We start from the raw sequence: 22,559 nt of genomic DNA on the forward strand, positions 1-22,559 counted from the left end.
TTCACACCAATCAGAATTTAACGATGATCCTGTCAGTCATATCTAATCGACCCGCACCCTGCACACACGTCTGCTACAACCCAGAAATATAATGAAGACTTTGTTCTCAAAATAAGCACCTTTGAGACAAACATGCTTCACATAGCAAACTGAACACGTAAAAACTAAATGAACCACCATAAATACAACTGTACAATGAATAGATACATAAATAAATACAATTAAATAACATCAAATAAATGTCAATGTCAAAATGTAAATTACCAGGGAGACAAAACCAAAGATTGAAACCTACAAACAAAGGCTGTAACATTACTCCAAAGTAAAAGACAGATTTAGAAGAATAGGTTTCCTTTTAAAAATACTGAGAGAGCTTTAATATCCGGAGGCAGTGAGTTACACAGTTAGAGACACATTAGGAACATTTAAAAGAAAAGCAGTGGATGTCCTCAGTGATCTGTCTGGAACAGAAAATGAAAGAAAGCTTTATAAACAAATAAAGAACCTTTATATTAATTCTAAAAGACACAGGCAGCCTGTGCAGTGTCTCCAGCAGAGGAGGGATCCATTCTCATAGTTTAGTTTAGTTTAGTTGTTATGAGCAGTCCTGGATTCGTCCTTCTTGTAGTCTTCAAGATGTCATTCAGTTCTCGAGCTATGTGAGTTTAAAGATCTGTTTTATACTCACGACAAAAAGGAGAAATGATTTGAGATATCTGGTGGAGGGTAACAGGCGCTGTATATTATAATTTATACTAAGTCTATTGCAAGTGAAGGTTGGTCGTACCGGATGTATCGCTTCTATCTTCTTCACTGCATTCATTACCAAGGTCACCCTCCTGTTTTCATAAGAACATGGTTGTGTCATATTTATTATATAAGTAGGATACTGAATAGAAAAGTGATATTACGTGGTTTAAATCTCTCTGCTGATGGATATTTATATGTATTTATAAAATACATTTGTCTTGAAGCTGCTGAGAGGACATAAAATTGTTCTTTATACTGCGAGTTCCTGGAGTTTAATGTGACCTCTTGCTCATTTAGTTATGAATATTTACTGTTATAGTGAAATATTTAAGGTTTGTTTTCAGAGAGGGAGACTTATAAAAGGCGTAACACAACTATGGCTTCTGGAAACTTTCATTTTCACTTTTGCTGAAATAAACAAAGAAGTTCCTTGTACCACATAAGAGAAAGAGAACGTGAGTAACAGTCAGCTTTAAGGTGTGCAGGAAGCAAGGTGAACAGTTTGAGGGGCGATACAAGTCTCTGGATTTACAGATAAATGAATCGAGTCACTGTTTGACCTCCTGTGTGAAAGCTTTTCACGGCTGTTAATTTGCATTCATTAAAATTACAAGATTGGAAATATTCCATGTAAATATAATATGACTGAGACTTCAAACCTTTATCATCATCTAGGATACAAAATAAAACAAAATGTTCATCAATATGGCCGCTAATAAAAAAGCCACACAACAGTAGTTGTTTGATTTGATTTAATTTAATAGATAAAAGTTATAATTATAATACACAGAGTGGTTTCAGAATGAAAAAATATGTAGTGATGTAATTATATTTTTAATGGATTTATTGATACAACAGGGATGTAAATAAATAAATAAATAAAAAATCATAAGAAAATAAGTAATTGAATCCCTTTGGAAAAAAATAGATGTGTGTTTATACAATATTACAGTATACAGTTATTCTATATGAATTATGTAAGAGGTGATGAAAAACAACTTGAGTGATTTGTTAATATTATAATTGCACATAAAGAAAAGAATAAGATACAAAGCCTAGTGGTTTGGATACTTAAGATATAGACCTAACTAATCTTCTCTTTGATCCAATTAAGGGCTTAACGCTGATTGGTTGAGCGGTAGAACAGGGTCAGCCAATAGGCGGATATAACTGAGTGAAAATGGAGAAAATTGTTTTTAATATTAATTATTTGTAGGCACCAAGCATCAGTCTGCGTGTGTAAGCAGCGACTGTTTATTGACCTTTCGCTTTCCTTAGATTATTTTATTTATTTTTTTGTTTATTTATTGAACAATTTAAATTTACAAAACTACAAGGTATACAATAACAATCAGCACATTGGTGACATAAATAATAAATAAATCAAAGATAGAGTACAAATTAAAAATAAATAAATAAATAAATAAATAAATAAATAAATAAATAATAATTAAAATAAATAAATAATAATTAAAATAAATAATAATAATTAAAATAAATAATTGAAATAAATAAATAATAATAATTAAAATAAATAATAATAATTAAAATGAATAATAATAATTAAAATGAATAATAATAAAAATAAATAAATAATAATAATAATTAAAATGAATAATAATAAAAATAAATAAATAATAATAATTAAAATAAGTAATAATAATTAAAATGAATTATAATAATAAAAATGAATAATAATAATAGTTAAAATGAATAATAATAAAAATAAATAAATAATAATAATGATTAAAATAAATAAATAAATAAATAGTTCAAACAGGGGCTTCAGGGAAGAAACTTTTCATAGTGACTCAGTAGGGAATTACTTTTCTTCGTTATTTAACAAAATCAGAGATTTAAGCAAAGAGCAGATTCAGGCAGCGCGTTTGCGTCGCGTTCCGTAGATTTGCGGCACACGGCGACCCGTACTGACGTCAGCGGACGGATATCTGTCACAGTGGCAAGATGGCTGCGGAACCAAATAAGACTGAAATCCTCACAATCTTCAAGAGACTCAGATCGGTTCCGACCAACAAGGTGAGCGACACACAGCCCGCGGACACACAGCCCGCGGCGGCGGCGGCGGCGGCGGCGGCGGCCCGGTTACCGGGGAGCTCCCGCGGCGGCGGTTGGCCTCGTTCCCGCTCCGTTAGCTCCGTTAGCTCCGTTAGCTCCGTTAGCTCCGTTAGCTCGCTAGCTGCCAGGCCCGGCTGCACAGAGCTGAAACGATGCTAACGACTGTTAGCTTACCGGTGGAAACATAAAGGCCACGTAGACGATCTGTGTCCGCTGCTGAAGCTCTCAGACCGGACTGCGCTCACACAGGGACAGTAACTGCTCACCTTTAACCTTTAACTTTATATTTTATTTAAATAAACCGAGTTTATTAACATTTAAAGTCTGAACGAGGTCACAGCGTTGAGCCGTATGATGCTAATGCTAATGCTAATGGTGGCAGAGACGATGTGTTCAGTTTATTAATGTTTGTTTACTCTTTATTGTGTTTATTGTTTACTCTTTAATGTTTACTCTTTATTGTGTTTATTGTTTACTCTTTATTGTGTTTATTGTTTACTCTTTATTGTGTTTATTGTTTACTCTTTAATGTGTTTATTGTGTTTATTGTTTACTCTTTATTGTGTTTATTGTTTACTCTTTAAACCGAGCTGATCTCATCAATAATGTGTGTTTCTGTCACACTGGAACCTTTTCCTCATTAAGGTCTTTAATTGGGACTCTAATCAACTATATAATCATTGATTATCATCCACCTGCCCACTTGTTAGTATCTTTTGTTATTTTTATGATCTATTAATTAGTTTCCAGATCAATCAGTTAATTGTTTAGTCTATAAAATGTAATAGCCTGTTAATGTGAGTCAGCCAGAGAATCCTTCATTTGTCCAACTAAACCCTTAAAAACACCTTTTATTAGAAAACACCTTATTAAAGACCCACAGTAAAACATTTAAAGACACTTTTATTATCTAAAGAGAAGCTCCAATGAGAGAATATTTACCTTTATTATCTCATCTATATATATATCTATATATCTATATATAGATATATAGATATATAGATAATATAAATGATGTAAGTTAGGTTTTATTATTGTTAGTGTTAATAATGAATGTGTACAGTGTTTATTGTTTCTGCTGTTCTACAGACTGTAAGATCATTATCTTAATAATCTGTGAACATTATTTACCCACCATCCTCTACTGCCCTCATACTGTGCTCATTACTAAATTATTGATTGATTGATCTTAACATCAGAGTGTCTTTATTGTCCATTCACCATAATATTCCTGTGGTGATTTAGTTTAGCTCTTTATATTTTATCCTTGTTAAAGATCTACAGTGCGTACATAGAGTCTACTTACGAGCCCCACCAGGATAATGTGGAGTTAAAGTATTAAGTTTGATGAACCTTTCCCACAGATTGACTTGTCAAACAGGGATTGATCTGTTAATCTGAACGTACAATAGGTGGTACTCTTCCCAGTCTGCCTTAAGGACATTTACACCAGAGGCCGGAATTATACTTTACCTGTATCTGAGGGTTATTATTGTTGTAAAATGACAATTAAATACCTTCTGTCCTTGTATTGGAATAAGTTTTCTATTTATAGTTTTTATTCTACAAGTTGTAGGAGCTGACAGAAACGCATTTCACTATGCTTGTACCTGATTATGTGACAATTAAACTACTTGAACATGTGTAACTTCCACACTTTCCCTGCTTTGACAAGTCTAAATGTCTGCTGTCAAAAAGGTCTGAGTATGATTTATTTAAATAGGATTAACAAGCAAGATATATTTCAGAAGGAGGACAGCATGTACGTCGGTTTTAAACAGTGAGTAAAAGGAACAAAGAGTAATGCTCCTCAAACATGTCAGTTAAATCTACATGTTTGCTCACTTATGAAGTGGTCGGTCTTGCTCTCTTGTGTTCTCTGTCAACAGCAGGAGAGCTGTGTGTGTTTTCTTTTACATGTAATTGCTTTTTTCAGCTTTTAAAGGTTAGTTTGGGAACGACTGCTCACTCTGTACATACGGCACCGACTGCACGTCTCTCCATCGCTGAACTGAGTGTCTACAGACAGATGTTGTTCACATTGTATTGCCCTCTGAGACACAATGTGATAGTGACAGTATGGTTGAGATGAAGACACATTTATGGCCAGAATTGGCCAACGGCAGGCTGTGGTTGTATGGTATATGTTTTAAAGGCTGAAAGGATTAGGTGATCGGCGGAACAATTCGATAATAGAATAATGAATAAAAGTAATTTTTTCAAGCTGAAATTACAAAAATGAACTGCTTCCAGCTTCTAAAATGGGATTTGTTGGTGGTTTTGTTGTATTTTATGATCATAAATTGAATATCTTTGAGTTTTGGACTCCAAAAGACAAGACAAGCTGTTTGAATATGTCATCATGACTAATAATTGAGAAAATATGAAGTATCATGGTGATTACGTTGCTGCAAAACCGTGTAACTACTGTTCTGACATTGGATGCTTATCTTATCTCATTAAAGTTGTCCCAGTAACAACAGTTCAATAAAATGCACATTTCTTTGTGTACAGGTATGTTTCGACTGTGCAGCCAAAAACCCGAGCTGGGCGAGTATCTCGTATGGTGTGTTCCTGTGCATCGACTGCTCCGGCATCCATCGCTCCCTGGGAGTTCATCTCAGCTTCATCAGGTGAGTAGACGTCGGTGCGCCGCCACAATAATCACAGCTGTCAACTGTCATCATGGAGCGGCCTCCTTTAACACTTGAAGCTCGAGCTTTAATAGCCGGTTACAGTGGCTGCATTCAGTGGTTTAAGGACTGATTTTATGTTTTAACCACAGATTGGGAATGACTGAGAATCTACACACTCACACACACACATTTAATGACTTTGCATATTCCTCCCTTGTTCTCTCAGGTCCACTGAGTTAGACTCCAACTGGAACTGGTTTCAGCTTAGATGTATGCAGGTTGGAGGAAATGCCAATGCGGTAAGTCAGGCTAACCAGTCTGATTAAAAACAGAGGTTAGGCTTGAATTGAAATAAAAACAAGATCATGTTCATGTCCCGTGTTCTAGGAATTGTTGTTTTAAATGTGTTGTTTGACCAGATTTCTGTGGCTTTGATGTGATGCAATAACTCCCTTCCTCCTTCTGTCTGAAGACGGCGTTCTTCCGCCAGCATGGCTGCTCCACAAACGACACCAACGCCAAGTATAATAGCCGTGCAGCCCAGATGTACAGAGAGAAGATCCGGCAGCAGGCAAACGCTGCATTGTCTAAATATGGCACAGATGTGAGTATCAGTCAGGGGGAAACAGTTTGGGGTAATCAATCATATCATGTGGCAGTAGACTGGCTGTGTTGGTAAAGCTACAGTGCTGACACCTTTTTTGTTTATTATATGCATCCGAACACAAACAACTACACTATCAGATTTCATTCGATGGCAGTGAAAGACGTAAACCTCGTTCTCTAGTGATTTCTGCCATAAGTGGGTTTAATTCGGCCTTTTTTAAACTTTATTTGACTTTACTATTACTATAGTAAATGACTATGACTTTACTACTTTACTGTTTACTTTATTAATCCTAACTGGAGAAGTTAGTTCTCAGCCAGAGAACAGACACAGTACGATCTGTGTGCCTGTATCTTCATTGTACACTCAGATGTCGGTACAGTAAAGCACAGTAGCCTGAAATACACTGGGAACACACTAATAACTTACCACTAATATGTGATTATTACGTGACCACTGCCACAGATACACTCACAGTCAAAATAACAGAAATGAATCGATTTCCTGTGGATCATTGATTGATTACGTAAGAGTGGTAAAGTGATTATCCGTGTCTGAGCTGTGTTGTTAGCGGATCTTAGTTCAGAGTCCACAAAGTGTGCCCTCATCGCAGCGTATGATGATCACGTCACATGCAGTAAACCACCACAGTGTCTCTTCGTCTAACAAGCACTCCTCCTCCTCCTCCTCCCCCCGCGTTGCAGCTCTGGATCGACTCCTCTACAGGAAGCACTCCTGCTGCTCCTGAGAAGAAGGAGGCAGACTTTTTTGCAGAACTTACACAGGTTTGTTTGTTTTTCTGCAAACTAATGCCATCTTCAGTCAATAAGTTTGTGATTTAAAAAAAAAAGCCTCAAATACATAAAAATGTTGCCCGCAAAAACTGTAATAAAATATAGAGAAATATAATCTTCATTAAATGAAGTAGTATTAGTTGTTATTGTTGTAAACGTTTGTAATTGATCTATCTGTAATACGCTCACATAGACTGCTATCCCTAAAATGACCTTTAAAAGTTGGTTGGTGCAAATGTTTGATTTGCTTTGATTTCAGTAATTTAAAGGAAAAAAGACCTGGTTTTATATGTTCTTGTGCACTTACTTGAAAATATATCTATCTCGGATATTTCTTCTTTCAGCCTGCTAACGACTGGAACATGGCGCCGCTGTCCGAGCCCCAGCTGAACGGAGCCGCTGTCACCCCACAGCTGATGGACACGACGGCTAAAATCCAGGATGACAACCGTTAGTAAAACAAACACACACGTTTCTCACATTAAAGTCAGTTCACTCATACAGAGACATATTCTACTGTGGTGATGGGGGGTTATCGGGCACAGGCAGGAGAGAGACTGTGTTAAAGAGTCCTGATTTAAGTCCGAGGTTTGGCTGAGGAGGATTCTGCTGTATGTGATAGGGTTCGGTTGCAGCAGTGTACCTGAAATATTGATGGTTATCAAACCGTGTTTATTTGCTTCTCTACGTTATTCTACAACATCGCTGTCGTCCTACTGTGAAAACCTCCCAGCGTTGCAACACTAAATAGGGTTTATCAAATTAATTTGATTGAAACCGAAGCCTGAGATGATGAAGATCAGTTTAGATAATTAAAGAAGCTGTGAAATAAAAGTGAGGGATATTTTGTGTTGCTTCACATGTTTTTCATCCGGTCCTTTCTAGAGCCAGAGGACGGTCCCAGCATCGACGGCCTGAGCACCTCACCCAAAGCCTCCATCGGTGAGTCATTTGCGTGATTCAGCTCTGCCCTCTCTGAGAGAAAAGGCACAATCAGTCCCTGCTCTTATGTAACTTCAGCACTGTCACCAGCAATTTCCCTCATTCCTGTGTTTGACATTTGTGCCTATTCAGAGGGTTTGCCCCACGGCGTCTTTCCATCTCTGTATCTCTGTATCTTTATCTGTGTGTGTCTATCCACAACTATTTTACTGTCCACACAGTCACTGTAGATACACACTGTATTCATACAGCATTCAAAGAGTTACAAAGCGTTTTACTGTCTAGATAACCCTGCAGAGACATTTTCCAGTTTGATTGTTTCAGTCGTAGAGTCACAGACTCTTTTTCAATCCTTTGTGCAGAGTAATAATTATCTGCACAATGATGAGAAAGTACATGCACATACCTTGTTATATTCAAATTGTATTCACCAAGCAGTGTGCACTGTCCTTGTTTTTATTGATTAATCTGCTGACTATTTTCTCAATTAATAATAATAATAATAATAATAATAATAATGTTTTATACTTAAGCATATTCTATACAAATAATGCAAAACAATGTGCTTCACAAAAGGTTTAAAATAACACAAATGCAACAAATAAGAACACAGATTTAAAAAGTTAAATCCAAGAGAGATGAATTTACAAACGAATAAAATGAATAGTAAATTAATCTTTTGGTCTATAGAATGAATATAAATAGTAAAAAATTCAAGTCAAAGATCTTCAGCTTACAATATTATAACGTGGAAAGGGCAGCACACTGGAGAGGCTCAAAGTCAGGAATGTTTGACATAAAATGAATCGATTACTAAAATAGCCACTTATTATTATTTTTCTGTCAACTGATCAATTAATGAATTAGTAATTTGCAATAGTGATGCACAGCTTGTGAAATTCTGGGTAGATACCAATACAGAGTTTAGAATAACAATTCAGCCAATACCAGTGTTTGTTGTTGTTGTTGTTGTTGTTTATTCCCCCTTTTGTGCCAGGCAAACACAGAAATCTACATTTAAAAATGAAACACTAGTAAAAGAACATATTTAACCCTACAAATGGATGAAACAACATTTAATATAACATTCAGCAGTGTGTTATTCATTATTCATTATTCTCATTGAAATCAGATTTTTGTGTGTTTGGATTGTGATTGTGGTGACTTGGTTTCTTCTGTCGTGTAGAGGAATCCATGCGTCTGTCGTCACAGGAAGGATGGACATCCCAAGGTGATTAGTGTGGACTTTAATTGTGTGCAGTGGCTGGTTTATGCCTCAGACGCATGGTTGTGTTTGCTTCATTGACACCTCGTCGGCCGCCTTCCATTCTCCCTGCTCCGCTTATCATGCAATGGAAATATCTCGCTCAGGAGAGCCTGCGATGGTTGCGTACTATTTCGGGTGAACACCTGCCGTTGAACAAGTTGCTCTTTGACGAGGTAGAGCTTGGTATTCTCAGTCAGGACTGAACCGAGGCTAACCCATTGTGTTAAAGGAGAACGGCCATTATCAAGCTGTCAGACATACCTGCAGGTGATCAGTGTGTGGTTGAGCTTTTTGCTGCAAGCGTTTTTAGATGTGACTTGTTGTTGTTGTGGCGTCATAACTCGGAAGGTAACATTTCCCCTCACCAATTAGAACAAAGGTGTTTAAAATTAGTGTGCGTCAGTCGTCTGGTGTTTCTGGAAAATTCCTAGTTCCCCAAAGGGTCTGTAATCTAAGTTCCTGCCCTGCTAGCAAACTAACATCGGTGTTATGAGAGCTTCAGAGTTTTTCTGTCTTGCTGGTGATGTTTGTGAAACTCAGGTCGGAAGCTCTGCTGGCTTACATGTCCTTAACTGAGCGCGAGCACTTGGTGAATTAACAATAAAAGCAGCGTTTGTGCGTGTTTTAAAGGTTATGAATTCATGCTTGAATTTGAATGTGCGTCTTGAAAAATGCTTCATTTTCAAACATCATCATGTAAACCAAAAAGCTTTTAATATTTTGGTTCCTCTTTATTTGGATAGTCTGTCCACAGATAGTTTATAGGTTGTTTGTAACAATTCAACGGCTTATTCATTGAGGTTCAACAGTTTTTAAATACACAACAAAAAAACATCCTGATTGTGGTTCATCAGTTGTTACATATACTCTATGTAAAGGTTTATAGTGGCTTATTCTACTGTGAGCATTAAATAGAATATAAAAAAAGGTTCTAGCGTTTTCTTTTCCCCACAAAATAATACGATGTATTAAAGAATCAGAATTTAAACATGTAAAACCAGAAAGATATGCCAGCAACTTCAACATAATAACAAAATGTTGTATAATAGTTGTATAAACACTATAAACTGACATGAAATACTCACATTATTCAAGTATTAAAAGAGTTAATTCTCAAATGTTCTGTTGCACAAGAAACAAAGTCTTTGTTTCAGCTATGCAACAGTAAGATGGTCTATGAATAATTCAGAACAATCAAAGTTAATATGAACCGTTGGTAAAATGAACTGCGACAATACACATTGATTGCTGTGGCTATAAAGAAATTGTGTGAAGTTTGTTTTTTGCAGTTGCATTTATAATAATCCAGAAGTGAAATTGGTTGAATTTCACTCTTGTGCGAACCCTTTCTCTGATGTTGGAGATATTAAGCTTGTTTTTCTGAGCTGGTGTTTTCCTTCAGTGTGAAAGTCATTCTCAAACTTGGCTCAGTTGAGAGTAAACATCCTGCAGTTTTTGAACAGATTGTGCCACTTGTGTTACAGATGTGAAGCCTTCCATCATTGGAAAGAAGAAGCCCATGGCGGCCAAAAAAGGGGTGAGTCCTATTTTCACCAAACCACAAACCTTGTGTTCCAGGAGCTGTCGTACTGGGTACAGCACTTACAGCAGAACCAGTCTTACACATTAAAGTGTTTACAGGTGTTGCTGGAAGTGTAAAAGAGTCTTTTGTGTCTCCAGAGGAAATTGCACAAAATCAGTCACTTGAATCAGCGTCGGACTGCAAGGTTGACATTTTTGTAGAGAATCTGGGGGCGTGAAGTTAAAAATAAATGAACTTACCAGACCTGTGTATCTGCGGCTCATCTCTGCTGCAGGCTAGAGACCGGCTGCATTAGCTGCTTGTAGCATCACATGGTAACACAATCTCTGAATGAACTGTTAGCAGGCCAGTTGCACGAGTCTGATAGTGTTATTAGGAGTGCAATGCTAAACCTAAACCTCCTTACACACAAAGGTAAATTATCTGTTAAATCTTAAAATGACCTTTACTCTTTCTCCCTCAGCCAAAAACCCAGAATCTGTGAATATGTACATTCTCTTTCTTTTTGACTGGAGGATACTTTAAATAGATCCTTCCTCCCTATCTTCCTCCTACTCATTTTTAAACCTGTAAGATTGAATTTGTGTGTTTTAGGAGGATTTATTTGTTGACTTTGTGTAACAGGTTAATCGTTCAGTTCATTTTATCTTTTTTCTTTAACATGTTCAAAATAAAAGGATGCTCTCTTACCTTTAATATCTAACCTGGAATTAATCTGTGTGCCACATTGATGCAGCTCGGTGCAAAGAAAGGTCTCGGTGCCCAGAAGGTGAGCAGCAAGAGTTTCTCGGAGGTGGAGAAGCAGGCGCAAGTGGCCGAGAAGCTGAGAGAGGAGCAGGCCGCTGAGGCCAAGAAACAAGCTGAGGAGTCCATGTAAGGAATATTCTTTTCCCTTTTCAGGTCTACGTTAACACTGTTGTTTTATTAACTGAAATTATTATTATTAGAACTAGAAAGGTTATATATTCAACATTCATTTGCAAACCACACTGCATCCATCCATCCATCCATCCATCCAGGATTAGTCTTTTTACCTGGCAGATAATCATAAAACACACTTCAAACCGTCTTTGTTAGTGTTTCCACTCTTCCAACAATCACCAGCTCTGGTTTAGTCGAAATAAATTCACAACAATCCCACAGTTTGCTGCTTTACTAATGTTTTAAATGTCATGTTTATAACCTAATACGTTTATTATTTAATCAGTGTTCCCCGTAAAGGGTCTGATTTTTGTTTGTTTTTGTAATTCCCATCCTTCGTTTTCCAGAATAACCGATAGAACACGCTCTCTCTTGTTCTGAATAAAAGTGTCAATTTTTAAAACTTCTCTGAACTTCCTGACGTTGCAGTGTGGCCTCGATGCGTTTGGCTTACAAAGAGCTGGAGATCGACAGGAAGGTGGAGGAGAAGAAGCTTCAGAACCTGGAAGGCAAGAAGAGAGAGCAGGCCGAGAGACTGGGCATGGGCTTCGGCTCCAGGAGGTACCAACATACAACACCTTGTTCTGTTGTTATCCTCAGAGCAGAGCTGTCTGCCAGAGGATACCTTCCATCTGGGCCTTACGGGTTCAGGATTGAGAAACTGCACATGTATAATCTCTTAATGTGTGTTTCCTGTTTCAGCGCTGTGTCTCACTCAGTGATGTCAGAGATGCAGGTGATTGAGCAGGAAACTCCTGTCGGAGCCAAGTCCTCCTCTCGCTCCAAACTGGACATGTTTGATGAGCCTGGTTTCACCTCCGGACCCCCAAAGTACGTATGACACCTACTTATTGATCTACTTCAGACTTTGTTCTCCGACCACAGAAATGAAGATGTCAGTAGAGAAAGCTGAAGGGACGTCTCAGACCAGCAGGGACTCGGTTATGAATCCGTTATGTTTGGTGTTTCAGGTATAAGGACAACCCGTTTACAGTGGGAGACAGTTTTGGATCCCGGTGGGATACTGAGGGAGGGACCGCCTCCTTTACCACCTCCTGGGCTCTGGAGAAAGAGGACCCCAAAGAGGAGGTCACCATCTCTAGTATTCAGCCAATCGGAGAGAGGTATCTACACAGATGTTCACTCTCTTTAGTCTATATTCCTTAAAGGTTATACAAATTCACTACCACCAGACTCCATTTACAAAATGAGTCATTTTACCTCGCAGATAATCATAAAACACAAAATAAAGTGGTGGTGATGTGTGCTCTCGTGTTTCAGACTTCCCAGCAGAAGAAAAGCCGAGGTTTCGGCTCCAGTGTCAGAGTCAAGCGAGGCCAGACAGAAGTTTGCAAATGCGAAGGCGATCTCTTCGGACATGTTCTTCGGCCGGGAGAGCAGCGCAGAGGTGAGAACCCTCATCTTCATTTCACTTCAGATCACTAAACTCTCTTTTTAAAGCAACAATCCCAGAGAGAGATTCTGTGTAAAACTGTGTTCTGTTATTATCCTGATGTTGACTTTAGTTTCTTCTTCTTTCAGTATGATGCAAAGACAAGACTAGAGAACATGTCTGGAAGCACCTCCATCAGTTCAGCTGACCTGTTTGGGGATGACAGTGACCAGAAAGGTAATCTGTAGTTTTCAGCAAACATTGCTCCGTCTTTCTGCATTGATTTGTTTCATACATTCTGTATCAAACAGTCTTTTTATAAACAGTTTATTTAGAGCTAGAATAGAAACAGACCCTATATCGTGTATGGCGTTGATTTGACTATGTGTCCCACTTCCTGTCCTCTCAGGACGGGCATCAGGCTTCGACGGGGTGCTCCCCTCCGGCCCGGACATCGCACAGTTCAAACAAGGAGTGAAGACTGTAGCGGGGAAGATGGCTGTCCTCGCCAACGGCGTGATGAATACAATCCAGGTGAGACATCCGTCATCCTCACGCCAACATCTGGATATCTTCATCCGCCTCTGCACAAATGTTTGCTCATCTTTCTGCCTTCTTCCAGGATCGCTACGGCGCCTACTGATCAGCCCCGAGAGCGGAGCACCAACCTGTGGGAAGACATACTAACTAACGCCTGTGTAGAGCCAACCAGCCTCCTCACTGACACAAGCATTTGGGCGGAGTAGACGGGAACGGGAGAGAGAGACGGGGAGCGGGAAGGATTGCATGGGGAAAAGAGAATTCTCACCTGTCCTCTTCTACAGACAATTTTACAGGAGTGAGACAGTATTTTCTTCTCTCATTCTCATTTGCAGACTCTTAGGAAACCATCACAGGGTGTAATCTTTTTAAAACTAAGAGTTACGTTGTAATTTACTGTCGAGAATCTTTTTTTTTTTGGTCTTAGTTTTCAAAATTACGTCGGAGTTAATTCTACTATATTTTATTCCTTATACATAAATCAAAGTGTTTTTGATTCATATTATCAAATACTTTATGCTTAAGTCTTTTTTTTTTTTGTTTTGTTTTTATTGTGATATTAAAAAAGGTGCAGTATATATTTTCAATTTTCAGAGTTAATTCGAACAAGAATCCACCGTGTTTTTGCGTTTAGTGTTCGATTCACTGCTGTTCACTTTGAGTTTGTCCACAGGTTGTTTTTTATTCATTCACATAAAGCACTGACAGCCAACTGTCTTCACAGTTTCAGACGGTTTGTGAGTTTGGAATGAAGCGTTTCTGTCTGGGTTTATATTCTGAAACACTGGAGCATCAGACATTTGATCTCCTAGCTGCTATGGTTATTTATTATATATCTTTTTTTTAAATAATTAAAGTTACATAACATTTAGGAGGATCTATAGTCAGAAATGTAAGATATTATTCATACATGTGTTTTTATTGGTGTATAATCAGCTGAAAGTCAGAGTCATTGCGTCTTTGTTGCTTTAGAATGAGCTGCGTTTAATCTACAGTTGCAATCTGCAGCTTCACCACTAGATGCCACTAAATCCCACACACTGGAGCTTTTTAAAAGACCTTTGAAGGACCAGTGTGAAGCTGCAGATCGGACCCATTTGAATACAGCTTAATAATTAACAGCATGTAGGAGAAACTACGGTTTGTCCTGGCGCTTCTTTAGATAAAACCAACTCATTCTAAAGTAACGAAAACACAATTCTTATATTCAGGTGATTATACACTAAAGAAAACAAACCTATGAATATTATTATATTCCATCTCTGTCAGACCCTCCTCAGTGTTAGACACTGGACCTGTGAATCCAGGGAGCGCCGCAGAGAGAAATACCTCCAACTTGGTCGCAGTGCACAGGAATTGGGAGATTTTAAATTGAGCATTAAACCCAAACAGTAAATAAAAGACACATCGGATGAACATGAAGTGTCATTTAAAGTAGAATAAGTCTGGATACAGACGTCAGACAGAACATGCTTAGCCCCAGCTCACAAACAATGATACTGTTTTGACTATGCATCTCCATTTTACAACCTTTAAAGAAGAAGATTCACTTTGAGTGTCGCTGGTTGAATCTGAAGTCTGCCTCGATACCTGGTACCTCAGCTCTCAAAGAAACGAGGCGTTTTAACATTGCGCTGCCTTTAGTTCACTTAACAGTTTATGACCTTTTATTTTGAAGGCTGACGTCTTCAGTTTACATTTTAATCTGTTCAGTTTGAGCCAATGAAAAATATTCCTGACATTCGAGGTGTAAACTGAATCATGATGGTTGTGCCTATGACTGATAATGAGGAGGAGCCCTTTAAATATATCTCTGGTTAGCTGACAAATTAAATTCCAGGACCAGGTAGCATGCAAGCGAATACAACCAAACCTGTCTAGTGTGAACCTCTGTGATCCAGACAAACCGACAGTACCCTCACCTCCCTGTTCCCAGCAGACTTTACATTCAACGAGTTATTGAGCGGTAGATGAGGTGGAATCCGGTTTGTAATTTTCTTTGATAGATCAGAGTGTCATTTTTCCTAGCGTGGCCATGCCCGTGTGTGTCCCACCCTCCAGAAACTCTCCAACAAGTAACAACCACGTGGACCCAAAGGATGAAACATTCAACTATTTATTTGTAGGCTACAAAAAAGAAACTTATTCAGTATGTTAATAAAGATTGAAAACCTCAGCCGTGTTCTGGTCACTGAGTCCAACACACACACACGCACGTATGCACACACACCCCCTTAAAAAGCTGTTTTGCTGTTTCAAGATTTCATGCTGTATAATGTGCTTCCGCTGGTATTTTACAATAGCTCATTGTGTGTATGCGCATGAACAACGTCCAGAACTGAGTCATGGACTGGGAATTCAGTGCCTGCTGGTGGGAACGACGTGTTGAGAGACTTGTCGCTCAACTTTAATGTGCTTCTCAGTCATCGCTCCTTCGTTTTGAGTCCTCTTGAAACATTTCTGCCCTGCAGCGAACTGCTGACGCCTGTTCCCCACAAACGGCGCTCACCTGTCGCTGCAGCATCTCTTGACGTGAACAGAATGAAATGATAAAGACAACAGTGCTCACAAAAACATTCTTCCATATATCACAAACTGTACAGACAGTGGCGTACATCATGAACTTAAGAATTAAGTTCTCCAACATGCCTCAGATGTGAGGCAGATTTTTTTTTAGCAGTGTTTTATAGTGTCAGAAACAAGGTCAGAAAACCTGGAGGAAAAAAAACAGAAAAATCTGCTGTTTACTGAATATAATGTGATAATCACGTCAGTGTTACATTGAGATATTTTGTTATTAATCAGGTCCTCGCTGTCAGTAAGAGGTGGTAATCACTTCCACATAATTTTATCAGATTTTTGGGAAGTTAATGGCAAGTGTCTCTGTCCCTGTAGGCGCCACAGTTCGGTCCTCGTCCTTGTTGACTTGCAGAAATGTTAAAGATGGGAGCGTCCAGCAGCTTTTAACCCCAGTTGTAGAAGTAGATCTTCTGCCAGGTGGGGAGGTAATCCATCAGAGGGCCTGAACAGATAACAGGATCAGAACAAGAACCGTTCTGAGCTCATCATACGAGAGTGGAACAGATTGGAATACGCTGAACTGTGCATTGGTATTATTCATAAAATGCAGTTACTGTCTTAATAAGTTGCTACGAGTTATATTTGGGCTATCATTATATAACAGGAGCCATTTTGGCAACAAGTGGCGATAGAGAATCCGGGTTCAGTTCGAAAAGTGATAAAGCCTCCTTCCAAATTACACTGACATTTGTGATGACGGAAATGAGTAAAAAAGTGGCTAAATATAGAAATAAATATTGGTCCATACAGAAATATTTAAAAAACTACTGGATGGATTGCCATTAAGACATTTGTGGCCCCCAGAGGACGAATCCTGCTGACTTTGGTGATTTTATTGAACTGAATTCACTTTAAAGTGTCACTTTAATCCATTTGTGTCCTAACACTTTATTTAGTGTGATGCGTTTGGTCTAAATTCTTGAAATTTGGTCTTGAAGTGGGCGGTGCTGAATAAGAAAAAGGTGACATCACATACTTCTGTGCATTTAAATCAAAACCTGATGACAGTTGTGGGGTTGTTACTTATGTCAGCACCATCAATCAAATGTGATCTGCACCCACACCCACAGTCCCGATGGAGCAGACTCTCAGGGGGTTTAACCCTCTGAACTTACATTTATTGATATATATATATATATATATATATATATATATTTCATAAGTCATGAATATTTAATGTGCTGTAGAAATACTTTCAGGGGCTCGTGTTTGGAGGTGACCTGACTGCAGTACTTACGCGCCACAAGGCCAATTCCTGGAACGTGATCGGCCAGAAGTTTGAGCAGGAAGAGAATCTTTTCCCTGCAGACGAGGAGACAAAGTTCAAGTTCCAACAAATGTTTCAAACTGCATTCATTCTTTCAAAACTGGTGTTTCATAAAGTGCTGAAACGATTGATCGATCAGTTGGTCCCCAACAACGATTGAACTTTCTCTGGCTCAGCTTCTGAAATGTAAAGATTAGGTGCTTTTCTATGTTTTATATAAATGTAAATTAAACTTTTTGGGGGTTTTGGGTTGTTAATTGGACGTCATATACAAACTGAAGACCGGGGCCTGTGACGGGCATTTACCCACAATGCTCTGACATTTTATGAAAATATAAATAAATGAACTATTAATAAGATACTTACCCTGAGTATTTGTCATAGAAGGGTGACCGCAGAAGGTAGTACAGCAGAAGAAATGTTCTCCTCCTCATCTCGTTCCTCTCCCATCGATTTTGAAACTTTTTATCGCCGAGTACAGCGAAGCTAAAGGAAGGAGGACAAATAACTGGAATAACTTCTCAAACTGTAATTTGGTAGAAGCACAAAGGAGAATGAGAGCCTGACAGGATGCTTATCTGAGCTCTATGTTTTCATAACCCATCATTCACCTGTCGAGTCTGACAGACATCTTAAAAGATCCTGAATGACCCAGAAGAGCTGAAGGAAAGACAGCCTGTGATCTGCATCTGTTCTAACTTTGGAGGAGAGTTTTCCTTTAAAGATAACTTCATATATATCTTTGTATATTAATAACTAGCACTGTGAAGATGAAGAGCAGACATGGTGTTTTTAAAATGTAATGATTTCTGATTGGACGAACGGGAACGGAGCTTGGATACCTGGAGAGTTCGAGGACTCCAGAGACGAGCCACGGCTTCCAGGACTGTTTCCCACAGAGTCCGAGGCAGAGCACTGCAGCCAGGAAGGGTTCATTAAGGAAAAACTGTCCAATAAAAAGGTCTCCAGCTAAAACATACTGATCCACATTTGTATTTAACAGACAGAGTTAAAGTGTTTGACTACAGGTCAATTTGTCGGCCTCCTGTCTGTTTTATAAGGTCGATTTAAATGTGCTCATACAGCACGTTGGTGGTGGTGGGGGGGGTTCCTATTTATAGACATCAGGCCTTTCCTGCAGAGTGACACAGCTACAGCTTGCAACAGTTTGCCATCTAGAGGTCGACGCAATTAATGAAAGACAACTTCCCAATCCTCAATCAGCGCAGGTCAACAAACACTGCAGTGGAACAGCAGTAATAGTTTATACATAGTTTAACAATGAACTATATTTCTACAGAACTAATCAATAGGGATATATATATTTATATAATATATATCAGGATACAGTGCACGAGCGGCCGTCCGATGTACACCGACTCTGCGACGGTCTCCTGAAGGCTCATCTGTGTCGGCTTGCTGTGGAGCTTCTCCCCACTTAGGCTGCTCCTCCTCTTCCTCTGACTCGGCGCTCCCCACTGCCGGGCGTGCAGGGAGGGGGCTGGAACACCACAGAGACAAACATGGACACGTGAAAGGTCAGTAAACAGTGAAAGTCACCTAGCGCAGGGTGTTAAAGGTCAACAGTGGTGCGAAACAGCTGGTATTGGTTATTAAACATTCATGTAGGAACTATTTTCTTTCTACGTATCCCTGCGCAGAAGGAAGCGTGCATCTACTCGAGAGGCTTGTGATGGCACAGGATGTGAACTTTGATGGCGTCCTCCTCGGCTGAGCTGTAACCAGCTCACCTACCACCGCTGAGGCAGCTTACGTTCAGCTACAGTTGGAGTGTGTAGTTCGGTAGAAAGAAAATAGTTCCTACATGAAACTGCTCTCAACAAGGTCTAGATGGCCCTCACATCTGGTTCCATTATACTGCCGAGAGGGCAGACATCTCCCAAACCATCTGCATGGATAACTGCAGGTAGGAGGAAAAATGTCTTTTTGGTTTTGTGGTGAACTCTCCCTTTAAGTTACCGTCTGAGTGAAAGAAAGGATACAGGATAACCTCAGTCACAGTGACACTTAGGAATCTGATACAGGAGTAATTTGTTGTATTTTGAGTGAGCGACGACTTCAGGTGAACATGAAACCGAAGTGCTGAGGCTCCGGAGCAGCGTCTGTGCAACCCGGCTGGCAGCCTCTCCTGTTTCTGGTGAACAGGCTTTTGTTTGAAACCGAATACTCACACCAACGCTCAGTCGCACGGATGCTTAAGAAGCTCGAATTCTTACGCCAAAGGATATTACATTTCAAGTTCAAACAACTGCAGCGATTAAAAAAAAAGAGATTGAAGTTGCCTCACCGCTGCCCAGAGGCCTGATGGACCGCCCTGACCTCTGACCCACAAAGCAGGCGTCGTCTTGCTGCTCCCCGTCAGCGTCATCTGTGGAGGAGACGCAGGAAACTCATTGCACATACATCGCTTCCTAAATGCACAGCGCAGGAAGTGAAGTGTAGTTTAAAGCAGCATCATTCGGCCACTGGGGAGCTGTAAGCTGTACACACAACACTGCTGTTTAAAGTTTAAACGCGTGTGATTCACAACTATTTGTAATGTAAAGAGAAAGAGAGAGACGTCGGTGGATTAACAGCATGTAAACACACCAACAGTGACAATGCTGACACGCTGATGTGTGAAATGTTTTAATGCTGGACAACAGACACAAACTCTCTCAGGAACAGATCACGTTGTCTGGAAGGAGAGCAGCCAGTGAGAAAGAGAAGAGAACTGACCTTCACTGACTAAATCTGCTCCTCTGTCCAGAGGGTTTATGGGAGGTGAAGTCTGGATGCCAGATTTGTACCACAAAAGAAGCACGATGCGAAATATCGCCCTGAGAGAGACAGGAGAGGGATTAATGATTCATACTACCTTAAAGAGTGATTACAGATACAACATCTGGAGTTTCTATTAAACTTTATCTTCTAATATTTGATACAAAACACCAGAAGTTTAACCAATAAATGAGGTCACAAAGCACACACTTTAAACTGGGGCACTGTCTTCTGTGTATTTATCAATGCTTATACATCACATGGCCAGAAGTATGTGGACACTTCATGCCTCCAGTCGTTCAGCGTTTACAACCTGACTGCGGGGGTTTTTCTCCCATTCAGACAGAAGAGCATTAATGAGGTCCAACACTGATGCCGGCTGATAAAGTCTGACTCAGGGTCCGTTGCTCCAGTTCATCCAGTTCAGAGGTTGTGAGATAAGGTTGAGGTCAGAGGTCAGGGCTCTGTGCAGACAGTTTCTTTATGGATGGCATATTGAAACAGGAAAGGCTCTCCACAAACAGGGTTGTCCACATACTTTTGGCCATATATTATTCACTTCATTGGCTATTTTTCGGCCCCTGTGGACAGAAGCAGTAGTGTTCCTACTGCCTTGTTTCATTGAATTTAAGGGGAATCCGACAATAAGAAACAGCCACGCTTCTCACTGCTCTTTGTTTATGTAGGTCATATAACGGCGTCAGTCTTAAACTGAGCCGGTTAAAAACAGCTTGTAGTACGTTTAAAATGCAAACAAGGGAAATATTCTGCTTCAGGTCACCGGGAAGGGAAACCGTACTTAAAGATCTGAATGAGTCCGATCACCAGCCAGCGGCCCGCTTCGCCCCACAGCTTGCAGGCCCCCATCTCCAGGAAAACCTCCACATACTCCAACACAGACAGCCAGGTCAGGAGCCTCTGCTGGGAGAGAGACTGGACACACCCAGAGAAGACAAATGAGCATCACTGATGGATTCTGACCTCAGAGTATCGATAAGTCGGAGTATTAATTAAATCCTAACGACACTCATCCCCAAGTGACAACATTTATCTGTTTAAAAAAACTCTTTGTAATACTTTTAAATAAGAAAACTGGAAAACAAAGATGCAACTCTTTTGGTATATTCAGAATTAGTCCGTCATCACTTCTATTTCTCATCATCCTTCAGATTGAGGCCGGTGTGTATAATCCAGGCCAACCTCGGAGCACCGGCTGTATCAGAAGCATTTATTTCTCTGTGACTGTAATCTGAGATCTGATGATGAAGCGGTTGTTGCTCACCACAGGGAAGGCAGATCTCAGGCCTTTACGCAGAATACTGTCATTAAACAGCACCAGGAGGTTGGAGGCAGAGTACACTTAAAGAGACACAGACAGGGAGTGTATCAGCCAATATATTGATCATGTACCATTCATTGTGTGTCACTGGAATCACGTAACAGAATATTTTACTATCATGTTGTGTGAATAAACTATTTCTCTCATTAATCATTAATCTATAAGAGCACACCCACGTCTCCAGGCACCATAATAAATATAATATATTGGATTTTTACTACGTTTGCACAATAAAACTGGTTTAAATTCTGATGCCAGTCAAAGGTTTTAATATTCTTCGTGCTGCAGAAGGAAATAAATAAACTCTGTGTTAGACTGTAGTAAAGTAAAACAGCGCTCTCTGGTGGACAAACGCTACATTGATGAGCTGATATTGATTGATCGGTGATAATATAGAAGCTGGTAGGGCTGAACATCATCATAAACTAATGGTGACAGTACTGATGTATAAAGTTCCCTCCTGCACTAACCACAGGTGATCCAGGTGTTCCAGGTGTTCCAGGTGTTCTGCCTCTGCAGCCCTACAGTACCTCAGTAGAACCTGTTCACCTGAAGACCTGCAGCTTCTTTCCATATGAATAATACAGCCCTGGGTGGCAGTTTGAGGCCCTCAGGAGGGCCCATTGTGGGAGGGGCCCTCACCTGAAGGGCCCATTGTGGGAGGGGCCCTCACCTGAAGGGCCCCGCTCTGTGTTTACGGCCCTGGAAACAGTTCCTACTCACCTAACTCAGATATTTCATGGGAGTCTGCGAACCGCCCTGAAACAGAAGAGTGGCGACATTAACTGTGTGTCAGTCTGAGCACACCTTACAGGAGCTGATCTGGGGTCAGCAGCAGCGTGCAGGTGGAGGTCTAGCAGCTGCTGCAGTCACTGACCTGCGATCAGGTATGAGAGCGTCCGCACCGTGCTCTCCAGCTGCGCCGTGGCCGCCGGGTTCCTCCGGACGTAGTCCGCGTACCGAGCCCACAGCCGAGCCCCTTTATCGAGACACTCCTTCAGCGGACACATTCCTGCGCTCACAGACTCACACACTCTCCCTCTATCGGCCCGGTCCGCTGTGGTACCGCGGTTCGGAGGACTCGGGTCGGTAGGCTTCAAAAACCTTTCATAAACTTCCGCGT

General features: G+C 40.0%; 2 protein-coding genes across 3 annotated transcripts; one reads left to right on the forward strand and one right to left on the reverse strand.

The window, feature by feature from the left end:
- The first annotated feature begins 2,655 nt into the window (after positions 1–2,655).
- arfgap2 (ADP-ribosylation factor GTPase activating protein 2) lies at positions 2,656–15,645 on the forward strand. Of its 2 annotated transcripts, XM_051378268.1 has the most exons (17): positions 2,656–2,787; positions 5,341–5,459; positions 5,689–5,761; positions 5,935–6,066; positions 6,774–6,854; positions 7,208–7,313; positions 7,749–7,805; positions 8,992–9,036; positions 10,557–10,609; positions 11,352–11,488; positions 11,966–12,097; positions 12,239–12,367; positions 12,508–12,660; positions 12,818–12,944; positions 13,079–13,166; positions 13,339–13,463; positions 13,552–15,645. In XM_051378268.1, the coding sequence occupies exons 1-17, from the start codon at positions 2,716–2,718 to the stop codon at positions 13,570–13,572; spliced, it is 1,650 nt and encodes a 549-aa protein (XP_051234228.1). In that variant the 5' UTR covers positions 2,656–2,715; the 3' UTR covers positions 13,573–15,645. The 2 variants fall into 2 exon arrangements, with proteins under 2 accessions (XP_051234228.1, XP_051234230.1); XM_051378270.1 differs by lacking the exon at positions 8,992–9,036.
- pex16 (peroxisomal biogenesis factor 16) lies at positions 15,570–22,446 on the reverse strand. The gene is made up of 11 exons (XM_051378272.1): positions 22,314–22,446; positions 22,160–22,195; positions 21,380–21,456; positions 20,897–21,030; positions 20,056–20,156; positions 19,625–19,705; positions 18,665–18,817; positions 18,159–18,231; positions 17,683–17,802; positions 17,287–17,351; positions 15,570–16,491 (listed from the first exon to the last, which is right to left on the reverse strand). The coding sequence occupies exons 1-11, from the start codon at positions 22,444–22,446 to the stop codon at positions 16,433–16,435; spliced, it is 1,032 nt and encodes a 343-aa protein (XP_051234232.1). The 3' UTR covers positions 15,570–16,432.
- Between the last annotated feature and the right edge of the window lie 113 nt (positions 22,447–22,559).

This window comes from Dicentrarchus labrax, unplaced genomic scaffold, assembly GCF_905237075.1.
Source record: "Dicentrarchus labrax unplaced genomic scaffold, dlabrax2021, whole genome shotgun sequence".
Lineage (NCBI taxonomy): Eukaryota > Metazoa > Chordata > Actinopteri > Moronidae > Dicentrarchus > Dicentrarchus labrax.